The 26,472-nt window shown below is 42.8% G+C and overlaps 1 protein-coding gene across 7 annotated transcripts in view; it reads right to left on the bottom strand.

Moving 5' to 3' along the window:
- Positions 1-23,627, bottom strand: part of PML (PML nuclear body scaffold) — a 50,765-nt gene extending 27,138 nt beyond the window's left edge. For 4 of the 7 annotated variants that reach the window (XM_020994719.2, XM_078150799.1, XM_078150800.1 and 1 more), the window contains exons 1-6: positions 23,513-23,624; positions 23,156-23,279; positions 21,728-21,959; positions 17,076-17,551; positions 1,189-1,769; positions 537-619 (exon numbers count right to left, since the gene is read on the bottom strand). In XM_020994719.2, coding sequence (XP_020850378.1) covers positions 537-619; positions 1,189-1,769; positions 17,076-17,551; positions 21,728-21,959; positions 23,156-23,181 — 1,398 coding nt within the window. In that variant the 5' untranslated portion in view covers positions 23,182-23,279; positions 23,513-23,624. Of the gene's footprint in view, positions 1-536; positions 620-1,188; positions 1,770-17,075; positions 17,552-21,727; positions 21,960-23,155; positions 23,280-23,512 lie in introns of all 7 variants that reach the window. The other 3 variants (XM_020994716.2, XM_020994722.2, XM_020994721.2) reach the window with 3 other exon arrangements.
- Positions 23,628-26,472: the final 2,845 nt, after the last annotated feature.

The following is a 26,472-nucleotide window of genomic DNA, read 5'->3' as shown; positions in this document are numbered from 1 at the left end:
CTGCACACCTCAGTAACAGCTAGCACTTATATAGATTTGCAAAGCACTTTACACACGCCATCTTATTTGATCCTCAACAACCCCATGAGGTAGGTGCTGCTATTACTGTCCCCATTGGTGAGGTGGGGAAACTGAGGTAGAGAAACTGGCTAAAATGATTTGCGCAAAGTCACATAACTAGTAAGTAACCGAGGCAGGATTTGAACCTGAGTCTTCCTGCCTCCAAGGCCAATTCTGCATCTACTCTGCCACGGTGCCTCTCAAATAAAAAATGATCTATTAAAAATAATTGGCTTAAAGAAGAAAACAGAAGGAAACAGATACATCTGTGTAAGTTTTGTTTTCATTTCCATCTCCTTTGTGCTAGAAAGTGTGGCTGGCCTTGTGTTCAGTTTCCTTTCCCCTCCCCAGGAGGCAAATATTCGGAAAGAAATGTATTTGTGTTTCATTTCAGACAAGTGAAAATTCTCATTTTTAAGACTGGTGATCTCCGTCCCTTGTGCACTCCCCACCCTGGGTCTTAAGGACCATCTCACCGAATCACTGTCTGCGGTGATGGTGGTGAGCTCCATGGGTTCTTCCTTCTTGCTCTCTTTCTCCAGGTTAGCAGCTTCAGAAACTGTGGAAGAAGGGACATCTGATCAAACTTCTAAAGAGGCCAAGAGCTCCTGAGGGTGACCTTTGTCACTGACTCTAAAGCATCTTACAGGTCGGGTCTGCCTGGAACTCTGGAAAACTGCTAGGGCTCCCAGAATGAAGTGTTCTCACTGAGCATGCTGGGGCAGGGCGGCCTGAATGGCAGGGCTCTAATACCTGTGCTTGCCTCTCCCTCTAGGACAGTGTCATCTGGCAGAAAATATTGTGGGTCTTGGGTTTGATTTCATATTCTGACATCTTTGAGTGAGACAACTCTAACTGTAGTTTGTTTGCTTGTTTGCCTTCTCATAAGAATCCAAAATTTGCCTCCCTGGAAGTTCCATTTACTGCTCCTTGCTGTGCATTCTTGGGTCAAGCAGAATAGAGCTAACTCCTCTACCACAAGCCAGCCCTTCAAACACCTGGGCAGTCATCATACCTCACTCTCCCTCCCAAGTCTTCTTTTTTTTTTTTCCAGGCTAAACACTCCTAGTTCTTTGCTTACAGGCTGCCTCATCACTCTTTATCCAGGGTGCTCTGGATCACCTTTACCTTTCTCCTTGGTGACCCGTGCAAACAGAGCCTGGAGTTTGGCCTTGCAATCTTCAAATTCTTCCACCTTGACCGAGGCTTGGAGGTTCATGGGCTTCTCCTTGTTGAGGTGCTCCAGAGCTTCCCGGATGAAGGTGTGCATCTCCAGGACCTCCTGGTCCGAGGCGTAACGCTGCAGCTTTTCCACCAAGAGCTCGCCATTCTGGATGCGCTGAAGCATGCTTTTCAGGTGCCGAAGCTTCTCCGCCATCTGCTCGTGGCTCTGGTGGTACTGGCCCTCCACCGTCTCCAGGAGCTCCTTCTCCTTGGCCTGGATCTGCTCCACCATGAGTTGGACCCGAGAGTGGATCAGCTCCTCGGTCTCCTTCTTCATCTGTTCCAGGTGGCCGATGGCCGTCTGGATCTTGTCATGGGCTTCAGTGAAGGTCTGCTCTTGGGTTTTCAGGTCCCCGGTGATCTTCACCAGCTCCTCTTGCCGCAGCTGGATCTCGGAGCTGATGGCACAATACTGGTCCTTGTGGCTGCTGTCCAAGAGAGCACAGGTGCAGCAGATGGGCTTGGCACATCCTCGGCAGTAGATGCTGCGGAAAATTTAAAAAAATCAGGGTGGTATATTTGAGTCTGAGAGCCTTAGACTTGAAACTGGAAAGGCAAGAGTTTGGGTCCCCCTTCTACCACTAATTGCATGATCTTTAATAAGTCATCATGTCACAGGTCACCTAATCTGACCTCTGGCCAGAAGCATAAATCTTATCTATAGCATCTTAAAAAGGTGGTTATGCTGCTTTTGTTGGAAGACCTATTGTTCTAGAGAGCTTATTACTTACTAAAGCGGCTCATTCCATTCTTGGGGATTTCTTCATCTCTAAATGGAGGCATAGAATACCTGCCCTGTCTGGTTTCAGAAGCTGGTTTTTATTCATTTTTGGTGTAATTCCATTAAGATAATGGATCTAAAGTGCTTTACAATGCCCAAGACCTCTGTGAGTATAAACTGATTGCGTCTGAGGCCCAGTGGTTTCAACACGAACTGGGGAGTTGCTAACATGGTGTCCCAAGGGTCAGTGCTTGGTTCTGCACTGTTTGACATTTTATTTTTTAATCAGTGACTTAGATAGAGGCACAGATGGTAGTAAAAATGGGAGAGAAAGAGAGAGACCTCTTGTCTGAGAACTGGGTTGAAGGTTGGCACAGATCATATCCTTCCTTCCAAAGGGGTAAAGGTCTGGCCCACTGCCACACAGCGAACTACTTACAATTGGGACAAGAACGCAGGTCTGACTTGCCATCTAGTAGTCATGAAATTGTATACAAGTTCTCTGAACATGGGTAACTTATGTAAAGAGATGTGAAGGATTAACTTCCACTATGTAACAACAGCACGTCATACAAGCCAATTGTGCTTTAAAACAGTATGTAACACCTCCCCTCCAAAACACGGCTCCCTCAAAAAGTCAGGTTGCTGAGATATGCTTAGTCATCCACTCAGGGGAAGGGGATACCAACCTAGTTCACATCAGATATCTCCATTTTTAAAAGGCAAAGTGGAGACACAAAGAGAGAGATGCTTCAGCAGGCCCTAGAATGGAGCCCGCTCTAATCTGGGAGAAGGAGAAGGAAGGAGGGTAGCTCCTATGTAGGAAGAAATTTTCTCATCACCAGAATTGTACATAAGTGGAATGGGACTCTATGGGAGGAAGTGGATTCCCTGTCCCTGGATAACCAGGGGCATGTGGGGACTGCTGAAGGGATTTCCAGCTCAGACAGAAGCCAGCCTACCTATCATCTGAGATCTCCTCCAGGCTCCAGAGGAAGCCTGCTTGAGAGAGGCAACAGAGAGCTCCAAAGGCAGGATGGCTTGAGAACAGAGAATCAGACGAGGTGAATTCAAAAAGGAATTCTCAATAATTTAGTTAAAAGCAAAGTAATGTTAAGAATGGTGCTGAAATATTGGGATTTTGCCTGATCAACACTCTTACGTTTTAAGGGTAGGCAGAGGATGGACCAGGAATGACGGGCTGTCTTCTGCATCACAGGAGAGAACTCCCCAAACAAGGAGCCAGACTTGAGCGTATGAAGGAATAAAACGGAGAGAATAGGCTAAAGTGGAGACGGCCAAAGTGAGGCTATTATAGTGAAGCACAGATGGCGTGTGCGCATTTTTACAGTCAAAAGGTTTTGGGGTCCTCTATGCTACGTTATTTGTTTTATCTATTTTTCTTGGGGAGTAAATCTAATTTGTTTTTATCTGTCTGTGTATGTATCTATTGATCTACTCATCTATCAATCTATTTACCTTTCTATCGATCAATCTCCCTATCCTTCTTCCTATATTTAACTTGTTTAATTTTTAATTTTTTTTTTTTTAGGCAATTGGGGTTAAATGACTTGCCCAGGGTCACACAGCTAGTAAGTGTCAAGTGTTTGGTCTGAGGCTGGATTTGAACTCAGGTCCTCCTGACTTCAGGGCCAGCACTCTATCCACTGCGCCACCTAGCTGCCCCCAACCTACTTATTTATCAAATATCTATCATCTATCTGCCTGCCTATCTATTGACCTATCAATCTATCTACCTATCTAGGATTGATCTACCTATAGCTATTTATGTATTTATCTTTTCCCCCATCTATTCACCTATCACCCATCTATCTACTTACCTATCTACTTATTTTTCATCTATCTATATATCATCCTGCTATCTACTTATCATCTCCCTATCTACTTCTCTATCTACCTACTTCTCTATCATCTACCCACCTATCAGCTAGCATTTATTATCTTTGTTTCTTGTTTAGTTGTTTTCAGCCGTGTTTCATTCTTTATGACCCTGATTTCAGGTTTTCTTGGCAAAGATACTAGAGTGGCTTGCCATTTCCTTCTCTAGTTCATTTCACAGATGATGAAACTGAGGAAAACAGGGTTAAGTGACTTGCCCAGGGCCACACAGCTAGTAAGTATCTGAGGCCAGATTTGAACTCAGGAAGACGAGTCTTCCTAACTCCAGGAGCTCTATGCACGGTACCAGTAGCTGCTCCATTTATTATCTACTTATCCATCTATAACCTGTCTACTTACCTACTTATCTATCATTCACTTATCTACCTATTTATCTATCATCTACCTATAAGCTATCTATTATCTCTCTACTCTCCTACTTATCTATCTACTTCTCTATCATGTACCTATGAGTTATCTACTTATCTATCTACCTACCTATTTATCAATCATACATCTATCTACTTACTTATCCATCATCTGCCTATTTGCTATAATACATTATCTATCATGAATCTACTTATCTATCTATAACTTATATATTGACCCATGCATATCTACTGATCTATCTATCCATCAATTATCTACCTACCTATGTACCTATTGATTGATCTACCCATATCTATCTCTACCTACCTATCTTCCTATCTATCCATCAACTCTCTCTCTCCTTCTCTCTCTCCTGATCTATCTATCTATCTATCTATCTATCTATCTATGTATCATCCATCTACTTATTTATCTATCATTTACCTATCAACTATCACCTATTATCTATCTACCTTTCTATCATCTATCCATCTATTTATCTATAATCTGTCTACCTACTCTATCATCCATCTACCCACATATTTACCTACTTATCAATCATCTATCTAGCCAATCTACCTATTGATCAATTAACCTATTCATCTATTATCTTTCTTCTTCTGTATCTAAGTATCTATCTATCTATCTATCTATCTAACTATCTATCTATCTATCTGTCTATTTATCATCTATCAAGTCCTACTCAGAGGCTTCATTAGTGTGGAAAGAACCCTGATTTCTTGGCAGTGGAGTGCAAGCTCTGACAGATTCTACTATGTGGGAAAGGCTTTGAGTATGGTCCCATAGACAGACCAGTCTTCTTTGTGGGGATCAGTCTAGGCTGGGTTAGTAACGAATTCTCTAGAAAGGCACAAAGGGTCCTCCAGCCGTGTGTGACTGGCTCCCATGGTCATGGCAGTGGTGGGAAAAGGCATACAGGAGGCTAAGGGTCACACAGTCTTCAGACTGTCTAGAAATATTGATTTAGTAATGGGTAACCTAAATATGAGCTCTTTCTTAGTGACCAAGGAGGGAACACACAATCCCTGGAGGAGCTCAATCATATTTATCTCAGTAATCTTGTTATAAATGAATAAAGAAGACCAAAGGAAAGCATGCCAAGAAGCTCATGAAGGCTGTTTTGGAGACACAAATAAAGGAGTTGCTGCAATTGGTTCTATCATGCATCCAAGGACAATAAGAAATAACATTTCACAGGACATCTGATCATCTCCTACTGGAGAATTGTGTTATGCATTTGCAAAAAGACCTCTACGAAGACCATTATAAACCAAAATCTACCGCAGACCATGGAGAGATGGAGAAGTTCTTTAAAGAACTTACTAAGACCCTACAGATCAAATCAATTTATAGTAGACAACTTGGTCACCTGAATGCAAAGAAAGGCAAAAGGGAGGATGGTGGGAAAAATACACAGGAGAACAAGCTTTAGGAGTAAGAAAAAGAGTGGTAAAAAAATTAGACACAATACAGAAGCCTGACAATACTTCTTGTAAAAAAATTTTTATAGACAAACTTGGTCCCAAAGAAGAGATATGAGAAGTCACTTAAGCCCACTCCTTCACAGAGGTTGGGGTGGGGAATCTATGGGTGTGGAACATTGCATATGCCAGATTTTTTTCAATGTACTGAGTAGTTGCACGTCATTTTTCTCCTCTTCCTATTTGTTTTTAAAAATTATTTATCATAACAGATGGCTCCCTGGAGGGGAAAAGAGTAAAATACTGGTGGAAATCTAAGCTCTGGAAAAACAAAACAGATCAATAAAAATTATTTTAAATAAAATTAATTTTCATTGATATCTTTTGCATTTATATCACTTATATTTTCCAACACATTCTTCACCCCAATCTCTTTGAGAGAGCTATCATTTATAACGAAGATTTTTTAAATGGGGGAAAATCCCAATTAATTCAAACCAATCAATATCTAGAAAAAGTCTGATATTATATGCCATGTTCCACACCCGCAAAGCGAAGAAAAGTCCCTTCTCATGTCACTTCTTTGGGACCAGCTGGGTCATTATGGTGTCACAACATTCAGTTCCTATTATTTTACTGTTGTTCATTTCATTACATTGTTGGAGTCACTGTATACACTGTTTTCCTAGTTTGACTTACTTCAGTTTGTATCAGTTTGTATGAGTCTTTTCAAGTGCCTCTGTATGTATTACAATTAGCATTTCTTAAAAGCACGGTAATACTCTATTGCATTCACTTGCCATAATTTGTTCAGCCATTCCTAACCTGTGGGCATCTACTTTGTTTCCAGCTCTTTGCCATGATAAAAAGTGCTGCTATAAATATTTGTGCAGTGTAGAGGGCCTTTGGGGACCTTTCTTTAATCACTGACTTCCCTGTGCCATATTCCTAACAGCGGAATTTCTAAGTCAAAGGGCAAGGATACTTTGGTCACTTACGTCACATAATTTCAAATTGGTTTCAGAATTGATATATCATGAATATTTTCTTCAAGAAGAGAGCTGGTAAACTGGGTGGTGTTAGATGTGTCAAGCATCAAATAACATCATAAAAAATGAAAATGATTACATTTTAACTGCTAGAAATAATTAATTACTGATGAGTTGCTTCTGTGTCAGCTGCCCATGTACAGCTAGATCAATGACTTGTTAGCACAAAGATCAAAATCAATTGATCATATTAATCATATTAAACATCATATCATACCAAAGAACAAAAATTAGCAGATTTGGCATTCAATATAGGTACTTCCAACTGGACCTCACTTGTTAAGCAAGCTTGTTAAGTCTCACAAGTTGGGAAATGGAAAAAAGAGCCAATATCACTATAGACTAGAGGTTCTTAACATGGGGTTCTTGAACTTCCTTTGTTTTTTTGTTTTTTGGCTAGGCAGTGGGGTTAAGTGACTTGCCCAGGGTCACATAGCTAGTAAATGTTATGTGTCTGAGGTCAGATTGGAACACAGGTCCTCCTGAATCCGGTGCCGGTGCTCTACCCACTGCACCACCTAGCTGCCCCTGAACTTTCTAATAAATATTTCTATAACTACTTCAATATAATTGGTTTCCTTTGGAAAATTTGAAATGACACTAGAGAAAACAAAGATGGAAAGAACAGCTGGAATAAAGCGGGAAAGAAAGTAAACATCCATGTTGGAAGTAACACAATTTGGGGGCACACAACAATTAATCTACAAAATATTTGGAAGAGGGGAGGATATCAAAGGCTTGAACCGTATCTTGAAGACTGATGCTAGCCAAAAGAAGGTGCTATCAACTTAAGGAAGAAAATGACTCCTTGAAAATCAAAATTAGGAAAGGAGAAACCAGTGAAGTTATAAGAGATCAAGAAATAATCAAACAAAATGTAAAGAATGAAAAGACAGAAGAGAATGTGAAACATCTCATTAGAAAAACAACTGATCAGGGGAACAGATCAAGAAGAGAAAACATAAGAATAACCGGACTACCTGAAATTTATGATCAAAAAAGAGAATCTTGATACAGTAATACAAGAAATAATTAAAGAAAATTGCCCTGAAGAAAATGATAAATGTTGGAGAGAAGTGGGAAAATTGGAACACTAATACATTGTTGGTGGAGTTATGAAATGATCCAACTATTTTGGAGAGCAATTTGGAACTATGTCCAAAGGGCTACAAAAATGTGCATACCCTTTAATCCAGCAATAGCACTCCTAGGGCTATATCCCAAAATGATCATACAAATGGGAAAAGGACCCACATGTACAAAAATATTCATAGCAGCTCTTTTTGTGGTGACAAAGAATTGGAAATTGAGAGAATGCCCATCAATTGGGGAATGGCTGAGCAAGTTGTGGTATATGAATGTAATGGAATACTATTGTGCTATAAGAAATGATGAACAGGCTGACTTCAGAAAAACCTGGAAAGACTTATATGGTCTGATGCTGAGTGAAGTGAGCAGAACCAAGAGAACTTTGTACACAATAACAGCCACGTTATGCAATGACTAATATTTGTTAAACTGAACCCTTCTCAACATTACAAGGATCTAAGACATCTCCAGAGGCTTCGTGATGGAAAATGCTGTCCACATCCAAAGAAAGAACTATGGAAGTCGAATTGCTATCACTTATTTTACCTTCTGTTGAGTTTTGTTTCATCTTTCTGGTGGTTCCTCCTATTGGTTTTAATTTTTACTTACAACTTCACTAATGTGAAAATATGTTTAATAGGAATGTAAACGTAAAGCCTGTATCAGATCGTGCGCCGTCTTGGGGAGGCTAGGGGGGAGGAAGGCGGAGAAAAATTTTCAACTCAAAAGAATAGGGAAGTGATTGTTGATAAATCAAAATAAATTAATAAAAAAAAAGAAAAAGGAAAAAAAAGAAAAAAGAAAATTGTCCTGAAGCATTAGAACAAGACGGGAAAGCAGAAATAGAAAAATTCTACTGGTAACTACCAGAAAGAGATCTTATGAGGAAAACCCACAGGAATATTACAGTCAAATTCCAAAACTCCCAGCTCAAGGATAAAATATTATGAGCAACAACGACAGCAAAAATTTACATATGGTAGTTCCACGATTATAATCACACGAGACCTAGCTATGGCAACACTAAAAGAACGCAGGTTTTGGAACCCTATGTATCAAAGAGCAAAAGAACTGGCCTTCTGGATGAAAAGATCACACCCAGCAAAGCTAAGCATAATTGTGAATGAAAAAAAAAATGGACATTTAATGAACTGTGAGACTTTCAGGACTTTGTTAAAAAACACAAGCAAAAAACCAAAACCCTGAACTTAATAGAAGATTTGACACACAGAGCCAAGAGAAACATAAGGTACATACCAACGACTAATTATGAGGGACTCAATAAGGACACACTGTTTACCTTTTATGTATGTCATATGTAAAATATAAAACGTGTGTCTAAGACTTATTAGTAATTGGGTAGTTCATAAGAAAGATTGGGGCAGACCTGAGCATGATATGATTTCAAAAAGTAAAACATTCAGGAACAGTTAAAAAGAGTAATTATTTTATACAAATGAGGTGCGAGAGGAAGAAATGATACAGAGGAATTAGATGAGGGAGGTGGGCTGTTAGTTCTGGAAACCTACTTTCATTGGGAATGGGTTCAAGAGGGAATAATACACATATATCTAGAAGAGTATGGAAGTCTTCTAAATTCAGAATGAAATAAAACTCTCAGGGGATAGGGAGGAGGGAGAGGATAAGGGAGGGATCTCTAGAGGGGATGGTGAGGGAACAGGTTAAGGAGGAGGTAGAGAAGGGTGTTTAGATGAACAGGAATGGGATGATAAGGGAGGGGTTCTTGGGAGGATAAGGGAGGGATCTTTAGAGGGGAGGGTGAGGGAATTTGTCAAAGGGGCTTATAAAAGGGTGTTTAGATTTATGGAAATGTGACAATAAGGGAGGGATCATTGGTGGGGGAGTAGGTTAAGTACTAGGAGGGCAAGGTAGCGAGTAGAAGTAAAGTAGAGGAGTCAGGAGGGATAGGAAATAAGAGATACACACAAACATAAAAGGAAAGATTAGGAGCAGAATCTGTTAAGGAAAGTATGTTTATACATGCATGTATGTGTATATATGTATATGTGTATGTATATACCTATCTATAAACATATCTACACTTAATTAATATATATTTCGAACCCTCTCACGTTCTGCTGTGCACATGGCATGTTTTTTCTTTTCTTATTTTATATTTAAGTTTATTTGTTTTTTTCTTATTATGTATTTAAGTTTTAGTTTTCAAATTTAAAATAAAAACAGATTAAAAATATATTCCTCAACAAGAATAATAAATTATGAGAATCAAATGAGATGATATTTGCGAAACAGCACTGTATCTGGCACAAAGTCAGCACTATATAAATGTTTATTATCGTTATTATTATGGCAGCCAGGGAAACGGATTCCCCAGGCTACATTTATAAAAGCACAGCACCCAAAAAGAGAGAATCCCAGAATCCTAACATGAAGGGACTTCAGAGGTCAACGACCCGAACCCGTATCTGTACATTCAACAAGTCCCACTAAACTCTGCCCTGGTGAAAGCACGACTGGGATACTCTGAAAACCATCTCTTCAGAACAACACTAACAAGAGAGATCACAGCTGGAGAAGGCTGGGCAAGACAGGTCAGGGACTAGAGACAAGATATGGAAGCTGTAAGCCCTGCGCTTGGAGTCAAAAGACGTGGATTTGAATACAGACCCTCCTACTTTCTTCCTTGGGTTGTGACCGTCAGCAAATTACTACACTTCTTGGGGCCCAAGTTCTTTATTTATAAAATAATAGCCTTTTCTATCCTACGAATGGATCTCCAGGGTTCATTCCAACCCTACATCTTTTAAGCCTAGAATTGTACGGAAATATCTGAAGGGCTGGCATTTGGAAAAAGGTTGGACTTGTCTGGTCCAGAAGATAAAAAGAACAATAGGTGAGAGGCAGATTTTGCTCAGTAGAAAGTAAGTCAGTGAAGAAGCACCTGTTAAGCACTTACTGTATGCCAGGCATTATGCTCGGCACTGGAAATACAAAGAAAGATGTAGGGTTGGAATGAACCCTGGAGATCCATTCGTAGGATAGAAAAGGCTATTATTTTATAAATAAAGAACTTGGGCCCCAAGAAGTGTAGTAATTTGCTGAAGGTCACAACCCAAGGAAGAAAGTAGGAGGGTCTGTATTCAAATCCACGTCTTTTGACTCCAAGCCCAGGGCTTACAGCTTCCATATCTTGTCCTTGCCCTCAAGGAATGGGGAAGACAATGGACAAATAACGAAGTACATATAAGATATATATGGGGGAGATGATGCTCAAATGGAAGGGGAAGTGAGAGGGGGGCCAGAAGGGCCTCCCATCAAAGTACAAGGAGGAATCTGAGCTGTCTCTTGAAGACACTGGCAATACTAAGAGGCAGAGGTCAGCGGGCAAAGTACTGATGCCTGAATGGGGGATACCCAATGTGAAGGCATAGAAAAGGGAGATGGAATTTGGGGAACTGCAGGTAGCTGGATCAGTTTGTGGGAGGGGAGCAAAGTAGAAGAAGATTGGAAAGGTAGGAAGGGATCAGGTTATAGCTGTGAATGCTAAAGGAGGATTTCCTGGAGGCAATAGGGAGTCACCGGAGGTCACTGAGCAAGGGAGTGACATGGTCAAACCTTATAATTGAGGGGAAAAAATTAGAGTGGGGGAAGACTTGAGGCTGGGAGACCAGTTGGAAGACTATTGTAATCGTCCAGGTAAGAGGTGATGAGGGTCTGGACTAGGGTTGTAGCTGTGTGTGTGGAGAGAAGGGGACATATCCAAGCGATATTATGAAGGTAGAAATGGTAAGATTTGGCAGTGGACTGGATATGTGGGATGACTGAGAGTGAGAAATCAAGGATGAGCTGGAGGTTGACAAAGCCTGGGCAACTGAAAGGGTGGTGGTGGGCTCAGCAGTAACAAGGAAGTGCAGAAGCGGGGAGGGTGTAGGGGGAAAGATAATGAGTTTTGTTTTAGGCATGCTGAGTTCAAGGTGCCTATGGGACATCCAGTCCAAGATGTCCAAGAAGCACTTGGAAATGCATGAGTGCAGCTCAGCAGACATTAGGGCTGGAAATAATGATGAAAATGGAACCAATGGGAGTTCAAGAGATCACCAAGGGCGATGGTATCGATCAAGAAGAGATGAGGGCCTGGCACAGAGTCTTGGGGCACACCCACCTTCAGTGGGCATTACAGTGATGGAGGACCAGCAAAAGCCTCTAAGAAGGGGTCAGACAGGTGGGAGAAGGACCTGCAGAGAATTATGTCATGGAATTCTGCAGAGGAGAGAATGTCGAGGAGGAGAAGGTGACCAAGTGCTGCAGAGAGATCCAGAAGGATGAGGCTTGAGAATTTCCTAACAATGTCCCAACAACAGAATCTAGGGGAAAGCGTTTCCTTATAGCGGAGGACTTTAAGGAGGTCCTAGGTCACTATTGGGTGGGGATACCATAGAGGGGAGGGGTTCCTGCTCCAAGGAATAGTGTCATGCAAATTACTTGGGACAAGGATTCTTTTGGGATACGGTTTCATATACGATAACAATGGTCAAGGGTGCACACTTCTGTGGACTCCAGGGTGACTTTGAATAGATGACATCAGATAAAACCAGACTGAGCTGGTTTCCCCACCTTTAGTTAGTTCTCCATCAGCTGACGGCTGGATTTTATGGGTTTCATTACTCTCTTTTGTTGTGCTTTTAATTCTGTGGTTTTTAAGAATGGGAATTAGAGATGAGGAAACGGATTCAGAGAAAAGTGGCATGCCCCTATTCATATCATTAGTAAGTCAGGCAACAAGCAATTATTAAGTACCTACCAGTACCGAGCACTTTGCTAAGTGCTGGAGATACAAAGAAAGGCAAAAGATAGTGCCTGCCCTCAAGAAGCTTCCAGCCTACCCAGGTTTTCCTGACTCCAAGGCAGAGATTTTATCCACTAAAGTACAGTCTCTCACCTTTTCTGTGTCCTGGACCCCTCTGGCAGTCTGGTGAAGCCTATGGACCTCTTCTCAGAATAATGTTTTTATATATACAAAATAAAATACATCGGATTACAAAGGAAACCAATTATGATAAAATATGGCTATGAAAATATTTTTTAAAAACCAGCAAGTTTACCAACCCCAGGTTAAAACCCTCTGCTGAAGGAGGTCAAGTATTACCAGATCTCAAACTATATTACCCCCAAAAAAATCATCATCAAAAAGTTTTGGTACTGGTCACAGAACAGAAAAGTATATTTAAATGAAACAGACGAGAAAAGTACATTGTGTAAAACAGATTAGAGAAGTATGACCTAGAAGAAAGTGAATATACTAGCTTAACGTTTAATGAAGTCAACTTGTGGCCCCTGAGCACAGAATACAAGTTCCAAGAGGCAAATTTAGGTTTGATTCTTGAGGGAAAACAAACTTTCTAAGAATGAGAACTCCGCAAGTAGAATGGGACTCCTTGAGAGGTGGGGATCTCCACTCCACTAGTTCCTGAGACCCCTTCTGACTCTCAAGTTCTATGATTCTGTGAAACGCAAACACAAACTAGTGGGGGAAAGCCCTCTATTGAAAAGACCGCTGGGAAAACCAGAAGGCAGTTTGGTGTAAAGTAGGGTTAGACAGAATCTTACAACATGTATCATCATCATCATCAACTCCAAACAGAAAGTGAATTAAGTGTAAAAAGTCATATCGTTAAAAAAAAAATGAGAGGGCAGAAGGAGGTGCCTTTCAAATCTCTGGTTATGAGAAGAATTCATAACCAATGAATAATGAAGACTCCAAAAGACTGAATAAACAATCTTGATCATATAAAATTAAAAAGATGTTACATGAATGAAAGCAATGCAACTAAAAGAAACCATCTAGCAGGGGGGAAATCTCTGCATTGAGTTATTTTCATAAAGTATACTATTAAAACTGTATAAAGAATTGACACAAATACATCCACACATGAATAAGAGGTATTTCTCAAAAGATAAATCGTCAAAGTATCAGTTTTCACATGAAGGCAAAGCTATCAGCAACCCTATGGGAAAAAAATTCTCCAAAACACTTTTGTTAGGGAAATTTAAAGCCACTCTGAGGTTTCACCTCATCAAACTGGCAAAAATTATACGGAAAAAGTCAACACTGTTGGGTCTGTGGGAAGTCAGGCACCCTAACACACCAAATGAATAAGCTGTGAGTTGGTTTCTACTGTTCTAGAAAATGATTTGGAAATATGGGAGAAAGATTACGAAACTATTTATACCCTTTGACCTAGTGAGCCCATTACTGTGTACAGAACACAAAGAGACTGACAGAAAGGAAGGCCCCAGACACACCAAAGTATTCATAGCAATACTGTCTTCTTTTTGCAAGAGTAAAGAACTGGGAACAAAGTGAGTGCCCATCACCTGGAGGATGGCTACACAAATTGTGGTGTATGAATGTAGTAAAATATTATTGTGCTGCATGAAACAACAAACATCTTAGAAACATGGGGAGATGTTACAGGAAGTACAAAGAGAAAGAGACAAGAGGATGAAATATCAAAAGATTATTTTCATCATGAAAAAACAATCGGAAGTATCCAATTTCAGATCAAATGCAATGACCACTCTTGTGGAAAAGGACTGAACGATGACGAAGGGGTAAAGAGGTGACGGCCGAACTGTAGGTGTAGAGTCTTACACAGACCTTCAACGTGGGTGTTGTATCACTTGACTGTTTTTTGTTACATGAGAGTTCTATGTGAGATCCTTGAGGACAGGGGCTGTCATACTCTACTATCTGTTTCCCTAGATCTACTCTGGGGCATTAGTATTTACATAGGAGTACTCCTGGAGATTTAGAGGAGATAGCTATAGCGGGAGAATTTATAGCACAAAGACCACCAGTGGGGGATGCTAACTGTATATCCTTCATATCATAACATATCCCTGACTTCAAAGAGCTGATATGGAACAGACAACAGAAGCGTGGTTCTCCCTATAGAGGCAGATGAAGGAGTTGATTGTATAATATATCCAAAAGTTTCAGGAAAGAACCCCTTCCTGAGACATTTGGCTAAATCCTATAGTGATAAGAACAAAAGATGACCAAAATGATTGTTGAAACTTGTGTGTCAACACCTGTTGCCCAGGAAGAAGACAGAGGTAGTGGGCTACTAAGCATACTCTGACGGCCTCACTCCATTCCTTGTTTCCCAAGTGTGACCTCAGATAAGTCTCTCAAGTCAACAAGCATTCATTAGGCCCTTACTGTGTTCCAAATATAGCGCTAAGTATTGGGGATACAAAGAAAAGCAAAAACCAGCTCAGTCTCATAAATAAGGTCACAGATCTTGAGAGAGACGAGATTTCAGGGGCCACCTAATCCAACCCCATTCGTTTTGGAAACTGAGGCCCAGAGAATTTAAGTAATTAATCCAAGTTCACCCAGGTAGAAAGCTGTCAAGGTTGGTATTTGAATCCAGGTCCTTAAACTCCAAATCAAACATATTTGCCTCCTTATTCTGTCTGGCTGTAAGTGAAATTATCATGAAAGGCAAATATCAAATTAGCAGTACACAGGCCCTCCGGGAAAGCCCAGCCTAGCTCCGCTCTCATTCCCAAGGGGAGCAACACTGGACCAGGTATGTGGTCCACCATTTATTTACAACTGAGGTGGGGCATGTGTGGCTTTGGGGTGTGTCCACACAAGAGAAGTAACAGATTTTTGTTTTTACAGTACCTGTGTGGGACACAGTGCACGGAATGTGTTGGTCAACTAATGAAAACAACGTCATTTTTATTTTTAAAATAACAATGATCACACCTAGCTACTTCCCCTCCAAGCATTCTAAAAGCATAGACACTATTCAGGTGAAAGGGATTTTTAGGAATTCACTGAGTGGTCTTGGGCCACTTTCTTCTCACTTGACCTTCCACTGCCTCCTGTTAAACAAAGGGGTTGGATGAGATGAAGTCTATGCAGGTCGTTCTGGGGTCTCACCTACCATGGAGGCTACTTGTAATTGCGGGAACAGTAGCGGGATTGACCTTAGCTCTGAAGCTGGAAAGGACCTAGGGGCAAGGAGGAGAGCAGTATAACTCCCTCATTTTATAAACATCTGGGGAAACTGAAGCTCAGAGAAGTGACTTAGTGGTCACACAAGATTTCCAAATAGCATAGTAGAGACCTTAGTGACCACCCTTTGCAATCTCCTCTTTTTACAGAGGGAGAAACTGAGGATCAGAGAAGCTATGGGATCTGCCCCAATGGCAGAGCTGGATTTCAGACCTAGATCCTTCTGTCCTCATGTCCAGGCTTTCTACAAAACCAGCTGTCTCTCATTGGAGGGTGGAGACTCTATACATGTGGGCACAGATGACGCTGGGGAGGAGTCATAAGAGCAGTGATTGACAATAAGGACTTCAGAGTACACCTAGTCCAATCCCCTCCTTTGAGGAAACCAAGACCCAGGGAAGGGAAGAGATTTGCCCAAGGTCACGCCAGTAGTAAGTGTCAGAGGCAGAACTGGAAACTCTGACCTTGTATGACCTTGGCTCAAGTTTCTTCCCTTCTCTGGGCCTCAGTCTCCTCAACTGTAAAATGAGAGAGATGTGCTAGATCAAGCAAAAGCTCTTTTTCAGCCCTAAATCTATGAGCCTATCATCTGGGATTCTTTTCCCAAAATTCCAAGTTAATTTGTTATCTTGTCTTTTCTCACCAATTCAAATAATAATCACTGTGGTTGGGCAGGCAGAGGGAAGCTATGTTTTCCTCGTTTTGAGGGTACTCCTCTGTTGGGACCTCAGATAGCTTTCCAAGGTCAGCCAGACATCAAATAAATATCTCTCTCTCTCTGTCTCTCTCTCTCTCCTTCTCTCTCTCTCACTCTCTCAGCTTTAATTCAATACTTCATTTTCAGTTTCAAATTTTCTCTCTTCCCTTTCCCCCACTGAAAAGGCAAGAAAAATAATAACCATTACAAATATGTACAGACATGCAAAACAAATTTCCTTATTAGTCATGTTCCAAGAAAAAGAAAGAAATAGAAGAAAATTAGGTTCCATAAGGCCTCTGAGTCCATCAGTTCATTTTCCTGGAGGTGGATAACATGTCTCATTCACATAAGTCTCCTAATCTCTCTAGGACTCAGTTTCCTCATGTGTAAAATGAGAGGCTTGGAGTAAGTAGCTCCCGAGGTCCTCTCCATCTCTAAAACCCAGCTCTAACTATCTGTGAGCCCATGAGTTGTGGCTTGGCTCCTGACCTTGGAATCCTTGGGAGCTTACCTGGTAAGGGATGGAGTCCGATGGGTAGGGTTGGGGCAGAAGAGGTTGTTGGATTTACGTGTGCCGTCTAGGAAATCCTTGGCAGATTCTTTTCTCAGCTCCTCCACGGCCCTCGCCTCATGCTTCACAAACCACTGGTGGGCTTCGAAGCACCTGGTACAGATAAGCTGCTCACACTCGAAACACCAGAAATCAGCGGGTTCCCTGCAGCGGTTACAAGAGGCTCCGGACCCACCCTGGATGATGTTTTGGTAGACAGAAATCCGTCGCTGCAGGCTCTCGAAGAAGAGGTTGTCCATGGAGTGCAGATTGGTCTCTTGGGTGTGGGAGTCCTGGCAGACAGGGCACTGCCCGGTCGGCTCGTGGCTCTCCAAGCACTTAGAGCAGATGGTGTGTAAGCAGGATAAGAGTTTGGGACATTTGGATTCTGATTTACAGCTGTGACATAGCAGGAAGCAAAACTCCTCGCTTATGGCCTAGATGGGGAGAACATCAAAGAGCCATAAGAGACGCCAGAGGCCATGCGCTCCCCAAGCCCCAGGGTCACACCCTCAACCAGGCAGGACTAGATGGGGAGCTCATAAGGATCACAGGACTGCCAAGGCAAGGTAGTCCAACCCCCTCATTGTAGAGAGAGGGAAATGGAGAACCAAGAGGAAAAGTGGTTTGTCCAAGGTCAGAGGTGGGATTGGAACCCAGGCCTTCTCACTCACAGCCATCAGTCTTTACCACCTGATGGTTTCTATTTTCAGTACCCCTGAGAGATGCAACCAAGGAGATTCCATAGGAAAGATGGCTGAATTTGAAGCGAGAGGACCCAGGCTCAAACTGTAACTCTCTTACTCCTTGTATGGCCTGAATTGAGTCTCCTCACCTACCTTGGCCCATTTCCTCCTTCACGAAACCAGGGGATTGGTCCCTTCCAGAGCTATCATCAAACGAGATAATATGTGCAAAGATCTTAGCACAGTGCCTGGTCCAAGGAGGCAATTCATAGATACTTATTCCTTTCCCTTCCCCCCCTTTACCCCTAAATCTAGAATGCTGGGATCATTGGTTATAGCTAACTTAAACTGTTCCTACTGTACAATTTATGCTTCTCTCCTTTTATTTGAGAGATGGAGAGCAACTAGGCAGAATGTTTTAGAAATTAACTCTATACACTCCTGAAGGGAATTCGTGGGTAGTCCTTTCACGTCCTGATAAGGAACACTGTAAAGAACATGGGACTAGGAATCCAGTCTGGAGGCAGCTCAAACCAACTCTAGTGAGCCAGCTGTTAAATTTTCAGTGTGAACATTTATGCTGTAGAAATCAGGAAATGCTGATCTGTTGTTCGATTATTTTTAGACTTAAAAATCAGGAAGTGCTACAAATTGGGGCTTGATTTATTGTTTGATTTTCTAGACTTAAAAATTCAGCAAATGCTACAGATCAGGGCTACATGTGTTGTTTGGTTGACTGTCTAGACCAGGGATGGGGAACCTGTGGCCTAGAGTCCCCACCCCTGTTCTAGACTTCAGAAAGTGATGGAGAAAATGTTAATAATGCATATTAAACTTAAAAGTCTGTTGTGTGTAGGTTGGGGAGGGGGAGAGCTTGTTGTTAAACATTTACCAGTACCTTGCTGTCCCTCTGACACTTACGAGTTGTGTGACCTTGGACAGACCATTTAACTTCCCTCAGACTCAAGTTTCCCAAGTTGGAAAATGAAGGGGTTGAATTAGATGATTTGCCTTCCAGATCTAATATACTGAGAGCCTGTAATTTCTCTTGAGAAATAACAGTAGTAGAAATGTATCCACACTGTCAATGCAGTGAGTATGGGGGTGGGGGAAAATACAGAGGTTAGGTTTATTGCTAAATCTAACGGCCTTTTCTTGATTTTCATTCCTCTTGACCTCAGGAAAGCATCTGATACCCTCGATCATGTTTTCTTCCTCAATTCTCTATACTCTCTGGGTGTTCCCAATACTGCTCTTTCCCCTTCCCTCCCCTAATGTTTCCCCTCTCTCTGTCTCTTGTCTCTGTGTTTCTGTCTCTCTCTTCTTTACCTCTTCTCCCCTCTTCTCTCCACCCCCCACCCCCGGTCTCTTCTCCTGTCTGTTTGTCTCCCTCATGGCTCTGTCTCCCTCTCCTTTCTCTTCCCCTACTTCTCTGACCATTTCTTCTCAGCCTCCTTTGCTGGACTATGAGCCTCATGAATCCTGGTCCTAAATGTGGATGTCCCCCACCCCCGGGCTCTATCCTGGGCCTTCTTCTCTCTTCACACTCTCTCTTGTTTCTACATGTTCAATTATCCCATTTATTCAGATTTATTCAGCTAGCCAGCTCCAGGCTCTCTCCTGAGGTAAAGTCACATCCAGACATTTCTAAGTGGATGTCCCATCGGCATCTCAAACTCAATGTGTCTAAAGCAGAAAACATCTTTCCCCCCACAATCCATCCTTCTTCTGGCCTTCCCTGGTTTTTTGTGGAGTATATCACTATCCTTCCAAGCTCACGACTTTGGTGCCTTCCTCACTCTCACCCACTCACCACCATAAATAAATAGTTAACCAATCTTGCCCTTTCTACTTCCTGAATATTTCTCCCTTTCTCTCCACTTACACAATCATCACCACGCTAGGGCAGGCCTCATCACCTCTAACCTGGGTCACTGCTATAGCATCCTAATTGATCTGCATGCCTCAAATGTCTCCCTTCTCAAATTGATTCCTCTCCTCACCCCCAACTAAAAAAAAAACCCTAGAGGGTTCCTATTACTTCCAGGATAAAATATAAGTCTCTATTTAGCATTTAAAGCTCTCTGCTAGCTGGCTCCTATCTTTCCTGCCTCATTATACATTATTACCAACCCACACACTCTACAGTAATAGCCAAACTGGCCTGGCTGTTCCTCACACCTAAGGCTCATCTCCTACCTCAGTGTCTTTGCATGGTCTCTCCCCAATATCAGAATGCATTCCTTCCTCATTCATACTTCTTGTAATTCCTGGCTTCCTTCAAGATTCAGCTCAAGTCCTGGGGTCCCCAAGGCTCCTGGTACCTTCCCCACTGAGGTACCTTGTACCTGTTTGGTATATGCCTATATAGATGTATGTTTTCTCTAGTTTGTTCCCCCCATAACGTAAGCTCAGAGAGCTGGGGCTGTGTTCCATTTCTACATCCAGTGCCTGAAACATAGTTTGATAACTGATTGGTACTGGGACCTAACCTCCAGTCCCTGCCATAAAGTAACCTGGATGCCTTACTAAATTTACAGAAAAATTTCTAGGCTCTTTTAGAGATCAAGTCCAACTCCAGCCCCCTCATTTGACAGAGAGAGAAACTGAGTCCCAAGGTCACAAAGCTAGGACAGGACAGATTCAAGATGAAAACTCGGATCTCCTGGGCCAGTTAAGGGAGAACAGACTCCAAAGTCAGAAGGCCTGGGTTCAAATCTTACCTCTGCTGCTCACTTCTGTGAGCCCAATTGGGCAAGTCCCTTAACCTCTCCAGGACGAGTTTTCTTCAGGGGTAAAATAAAGTGGTTTTAATTGGCAGGACTCGGAAGTTCCTTCCAGTCCTGCATCGATGATCTTACCATTCCCTAAGCCTTAGACCAGGGCTCTTCCCTTCCTAGTTCCTAAAAGCAGCTAGGGAGGTGAACAGAGAGCACCAGACTTGGAGTCCAGAAGTTGTTTAGTCACTTTTCAGTCCTGTCTGACTGTCGTGACCCCATCTGAGTTTCTCTTGGCAGAGATATGGGAGTGGCTTGCCATTTCATTCTCCAGCTCATTTTACAGATGAGGAAACTGAGGCAAACAGGGTGAAGTGACTTAGGCCAGATTTGAACTCAGAAAGATGAGTTTTCCTGACTCCATCCCAGCACTCTATCCACTGTACCACCTGGTTGCCCATGGAGTCAGGAAGACTTGAGTTCAAATTCTACCTTGGACACCTACTAGCTGTATGACCCTGGGTAAGTGACTTCAGCTGTTTGCCTCAGTTTTCTCATCTCTAAAGTGGGGATGATAATAGCACCTACCTCCCAGGGCTTTTTCCAGGGTGAAACAAATGAGATAATAATTGTAAAGCACTTAGTATAACTCTTGGCACATAATAGATATTATTTAAATGCTAGTGATTACTACTATATGAAATAATAACTGTAAAGCACTTAGTACAGTATCTGGCACACAGTAACTGTTACATACATGTTATTGTTGTTGTTAGTTCAAATCCTTGGACTAGCTGAGTGACCTAGGGCAAGTCACTTAACTCTGTCTGCCTCAGTTGCCTTATCAGTAAAAAGGGGGTGCTAATAATACCTTCTACCTCCTACAGTGGTTGTGAAGCTCAACTGAGATATTTGCAGAGCATTCAGTACAGTGCCTGGGACACAGCAGATGCCATAGGCATGCTGGGTATTTTTATTCTTACCATTAAATAAGCCAATATTCGTAAAGTCCTTAGCACAGGGCCTGGCCCACAACAGATGCTATACAAACGCTAGCTATCATCATTAGCGTGGTTAAATGCCATGCTCTCTGTAAAGCGCCTGGTATATAGTAGGTGCTTCATCAAGGCGAATTCCTTCCCTTCTTGCCTCCCAGGTCCCCACCCTCCAGGTAAGTTACCTGGCCCCAGGTCCCTGCCCCCGCCCTCACCTCCATGGAGCCGGCGCGGGCTTTGGTGCCGCCGCTGGTGCTGGCTTCGGGCTGGCTGGGAGTCACCGGGTCGGCGGGGAAGGACCAGGTGGAAGCCGTGGCCACCGACACCAGGATGGGGGGGGGAGGCGACGAAGGCGGAGGTGGGTCCGCCATCTGGCTGGGCCCAGTGGAGGTGGCGGGCTCCGCAGGCATGGAAAGCTCCTCACGGTTTCGATTCTCAGCGGGTGACCTGGAAGCAGCAGGGCGGAGAGGGTCAGAAGGAGGCAGCGCGAGATGTGCATTGGGGGAGCCCGGCATCTGGGAGGAGCACCCCGCTAGCCCGCCTACCCGGGAGGCTGGCGCTTTAGAACATCGCAGCGAAGAAGCGGGGCGGGGGGGGGGGGCGGGAGGGCAGGGAGGGAGGAGGGAGGGAGGGAGGAAAGGGACAGGGAAGGAGGGGGAGGAAGGGAGAGAAGAGGAGGAAAGGGAGACGGGAGGGGGAGGGAGTGAAGAAGAGGGAAGAGAGATGAGAGGAGGGAGACGGGAGGAGGAGAGGGAGATAAAGAGGAGAAAGGGGAGATGGGAAAAGGAGGGAAAGGAAAGGAAGAGGGGGAAGATGAAGAAGAAGGGGAGATGAGAAAGAGGAAAAGGAAAGGAAAAAGGAGGGGAAGAAAGATAAAGAGGAGGAAGAGGAGGTGGGAGAAGAGGGAAAAGGAAGGAGAAGGAGAAGGAAGGAGATAAAGAGGAGAAAGGGGGAGGGAAAGGAAAGAAAAAGGAGGAAGAGAAGAGAGGAGAAGGGAGATAAGGGAAGAAGAGGAGGGGGATAAAAGAGGAGGGGAGGAGGAAGAAGAAGAGGAGGAAGGAAAAGAGGAAAAAGGAGGGGAAAGAAGGGAAGAAAAGGATGGCATAAAAAGGATGGGGAGGAAAGTAAACAGGAGGGAGAAAGGGGGAAGAGGAAGATGAGGAGGAAGGGGAAGAAGGGGAAGAGGAGGAAGGCGAAAAGGAGGAGGAGAAGGAGAAGAGAGGAAGGATAGGTTTGGCCCAATGGATACTGCAGGGGCCCCTGGCACTAGGTAGGCTTCAGGAACGGGGCCTGACCCGTTGGGATGGATGCAGCTCACATTCTATCCCAGCCAAAAATGACCAAGGGAAGAGACAGGTGCTGATGCTGATGGAGGATTCCCGGGAGTTGGGGCTGCCCGAAGGATAGAGGGAAGGAAAGCGCTGGGATACGTGGCCAAGATGGGTACCGAGAGGGCGACAGATGCTGTTGTCAGGCAGCCGAGCCCCCCTAGGGCGTCAGACCCGCAGAGCAGGCAGAGAGACGCGGCGTCTGCGAGATGCGCCTGCCTTCTCTGTCTGAGCTGGGAGGCTAAGCCGGGGGGCTTGGCAATTGGGAGAGGCAGGGGATGGGATGGGGGGATGGGAAGCGAAGGGCAGCCTCACCCTGACTCCTTCTCGTTCTGGGACATCTGGCCTCCTCGGGCTGGACCGACCTGGCAGGATGGCAGTGCAGGATGCAATTCCGGATGACAGCGATCTCCTGAGCCCCTCCTCTGCACCTAGAGTCCTGTTCCGGGGAGGAAAGAAAAATAGCTTCTGGTGGTAACAGATCCCTGCCCACCGGGAGCTCCCAGTCTAGCTGGGGAGCTGAGACAGACAGGGAGAGGGGCTAGAGAGCAGGATGTATGGTCCTGCTTAAATTGCGGTCTTTTCATCTATCCACCTCCCTCCTTTCTCCCTCCTCCCTTCCTCCCTTTCCCTCTTTCCCCCTCCCTTTCTGCATATACTTAATTTTACCACCTCTGTACTTGTGCTCATTGAACGAGGCCTTTCCCCCTCCTCAACCTTCAAAATGGAGCCTTCTCTGACCACCACAGCCAACGTTGATCTCTGAATCATAGTATGTGGGAGACGGAAGGGACTCCCGCCCCGCCCCCACTCCACCCCCCACCTCCCTCGCACACAGAATCACAAGAGCAGGAAGCAGAGTCCAGCCCCCTTGATTTACAGGCGAGGAACTAGATGTTTAAGAAAGGTTCAGTGACTTGAGGAGGGTCACACAATAAGTTAATGGTAGACCTTGGACTCAACTACTGGTCTACCGATTCCAGTATCCAAGCCCGAAGCAATGTGGTACAAGGAAAAGGTTGCTGTATTTAGAAGCAGAGGGTTCACATCCTATCTCTGTTGCTTACTATCTGTGTGACCTTGGACGAGTCATTTAATTTCTCTGAGTTGCCTCAATTCCCTCAGCTCCCAGAAGGGGAGGTTGGACCCTAAGGCCACTTCCGGCTCCCAATGTCTGACTTGCTACCTCCTGTTGCACATGGATGGATTCTATGCCATGGTCCAGCTGTAATTTTCTAATCATGTTATTTTTTTTGATTCCCCAACCAGAGTGTGAGATCCCAAGGGGCAAGGACTGGTCCAGGAGTGTGGAACCTGTGGCCCTCTAGGTCCTCAAGCACAGCCCTTTAACTGAATCCAATGGATTCTGAAGGTTCCCCACCCTTGGACTGGTCTATGCTTTCATTTACTGGACTCCTACTATGTGCTAGATGCTATGCTAGGAATTTCTGGGATATAAAATTAAGCAAAACATAATCCCAGCCTTCAAGGAGTTTATAAGAGGAAAAATAAGTTCTTCATCATTTACAAAAGGCTTTGCATTTCTTTTTTTTTTTTAATAAATATTTGTTGGGCTGCTTATAAATGCCGAGGGTTCATATTGGACTTCCAATAAGCAGCAAAGAGGAAAGATTACTGTGTGAGGCAGGTTGGTGGTTTAGAATGCCTTCCTGAAGGTTCATAGGAGCCCAGGAGCCTAGGAGTTGGAGGTCACTGAGGTTCAGAGAGGTCATACGGGCAGGAAGGAACAAAAAATGGCAGGTAAGACATAAGAATGGCTAGGTACCTTTGGAAGACCAGACTTTAGGGAGAATAAGATACTTAACTTTCTTGCCAGAATCCCTTTTAGATGCTCTGGGAATGAAAATGAAATCTGTCATATGGTGCTTAGGGGAGAAGGTGTGTAAATAAAGAGGGAAGAGGAGAGAGGAGTGCCCAGTGTATCCTCCACTCATAACCAGGGCCACAACCGGGGAGAATGAATTCTGATCAACTCATGCACAGAGTATTCAAATCTCAGAAATGGAAGGAACCCCTGAAGGAACAATAAGAGAAAGGAAAGTGAGAGATAATGAGCTGGCTTTAGAAATGTAAAGCTCTACGGTCAAGTCTTAACAAACACTAGCTGTGTGTTCTTGGGCAGAACTTATCAGTGCCCAGACCATTCTTAGAATGTACGGGAGTTGGCATCTAAATTAGCAGAGAAGGTAAACCCCTAATGATAAAATTATAGATCTGAACAAAAAAAAATATTGGTTCCTTTTCTAAGCTGCAATCATTTTCTAATATGGTCTCCCCTCCCTCATGCCCCCTCCACACCCCTCACTGGTTCCTTATCCTAAAGAAAAACAGTTGAGGAAAACTCACCAATAAAGTAATGCCCTCTGGACAACACATGCAATGTTATGCCCTTGTCCACCCCCACCCCTCCAGTGAGAGGAGTCGAGTATGTTTCATTATCTCCATGAAATAAATGATGGTTTATTTCATTTAAACTAAGCTGGGCTGTTTTTGAGTATTGTTTTCCTTTACATAGTTATTATTGTTAGTGTAGAGTGTTCCAGTCCTGTTTTCTTTTTTGTGCTCAGTTCAGGTAAGTCTTCCCAGATTCCTTTGAATTGTAATATTAGGATACGGACTGGACCTAAGGACTCCTAGGGACTATTTACTTATGGAACTCCCAGATGTGGAAGCTCCTTCTTTAGGTGCAGGTCAGCACCTTTTAACCTGAAATTGGTGAATTTATTTAAAATTGTTTTATAATTATATTAATGAAATATTTATAGAACTAGTTTCCTTTCTCATCCTCTGTATTTTATTTGATACAATTAAAAAACATAATTCTGAAAAAGGAGCCATGAGCTTCACCAGATGGCTGAAGAAGTCTATGACCCCTCCCCAAAAAAAAATAAATAAAGATTCAGATTCCTGGTCCTAGTGCCTGGAGGCACAGAAAGGTTAAGTGATTCACCCAGGGTCACACAGCCAGTTATGTGTGACAGGCAGGGCTTGAACCCAAATTTTTCTGACTTGGAAACTAGTTTTTCATTATGCTATACTGCCTTGTTCTTGTAATGTATATTGTAATATACATATATAATATTATATACATATGCATGCATATATATGTGTCTATATATCACACATAGTTCCCTGCCTTATTCCTTATGCCTGGTGACTTTTAAAAATTACACTTTTGTCCAATTAATAATTCCTACACTTCATTTTATTATATGTATATAATATGTAATAATATACTGTTATATATAACTCATATGTATAAATTTTTGAAATTGCATTTATTTGATATTATACATATATAATATGCACTATATATATACTATTTATGGTTAAAGTTCATTACATATATGGCTTTTTAAAATTGTATTTTTGGGTCTAAGTAAATAACTCCTACCTTTTATTTGGCTATGTATATATTTATACACATATATAATGTACTCTTTATGTATAAAATTCATTATATGTAAGACTTTTTAAAAATTGCGTTTTGGTCCAATTAGTAACTTCTACACTTTATTTGATTTTGTATGTATGTAATAAATACACTATTATAAGCATTTAAAAATTTTTACTTTTTGATCCAATTAATAACTCCTACATGTATAAATATA

The sequence above is a fragment of the Phascolarctos cinereus genome, unplaced genomic scaffold (assembly GCF_003287225.1).
Source record: "Phascolarctos cinereus isolate Bilbo 61053 unplaced genomic scaffold, phaCin_HiC Scaffold_3;HRSCAF=262, whole genome shotgun sequence".
NCBI lineage: Eukaryota > Metazoa > Chordata > Mammalia > Diprotodontia > Phascolarctidae > Phascolarctos > Phascolarctos cinereus.
The sequence above is the reverse complement of the archived record's forward strand: the minus strand, read 5'-3'. Positions and strand labels throughout refer to the sequence as shown.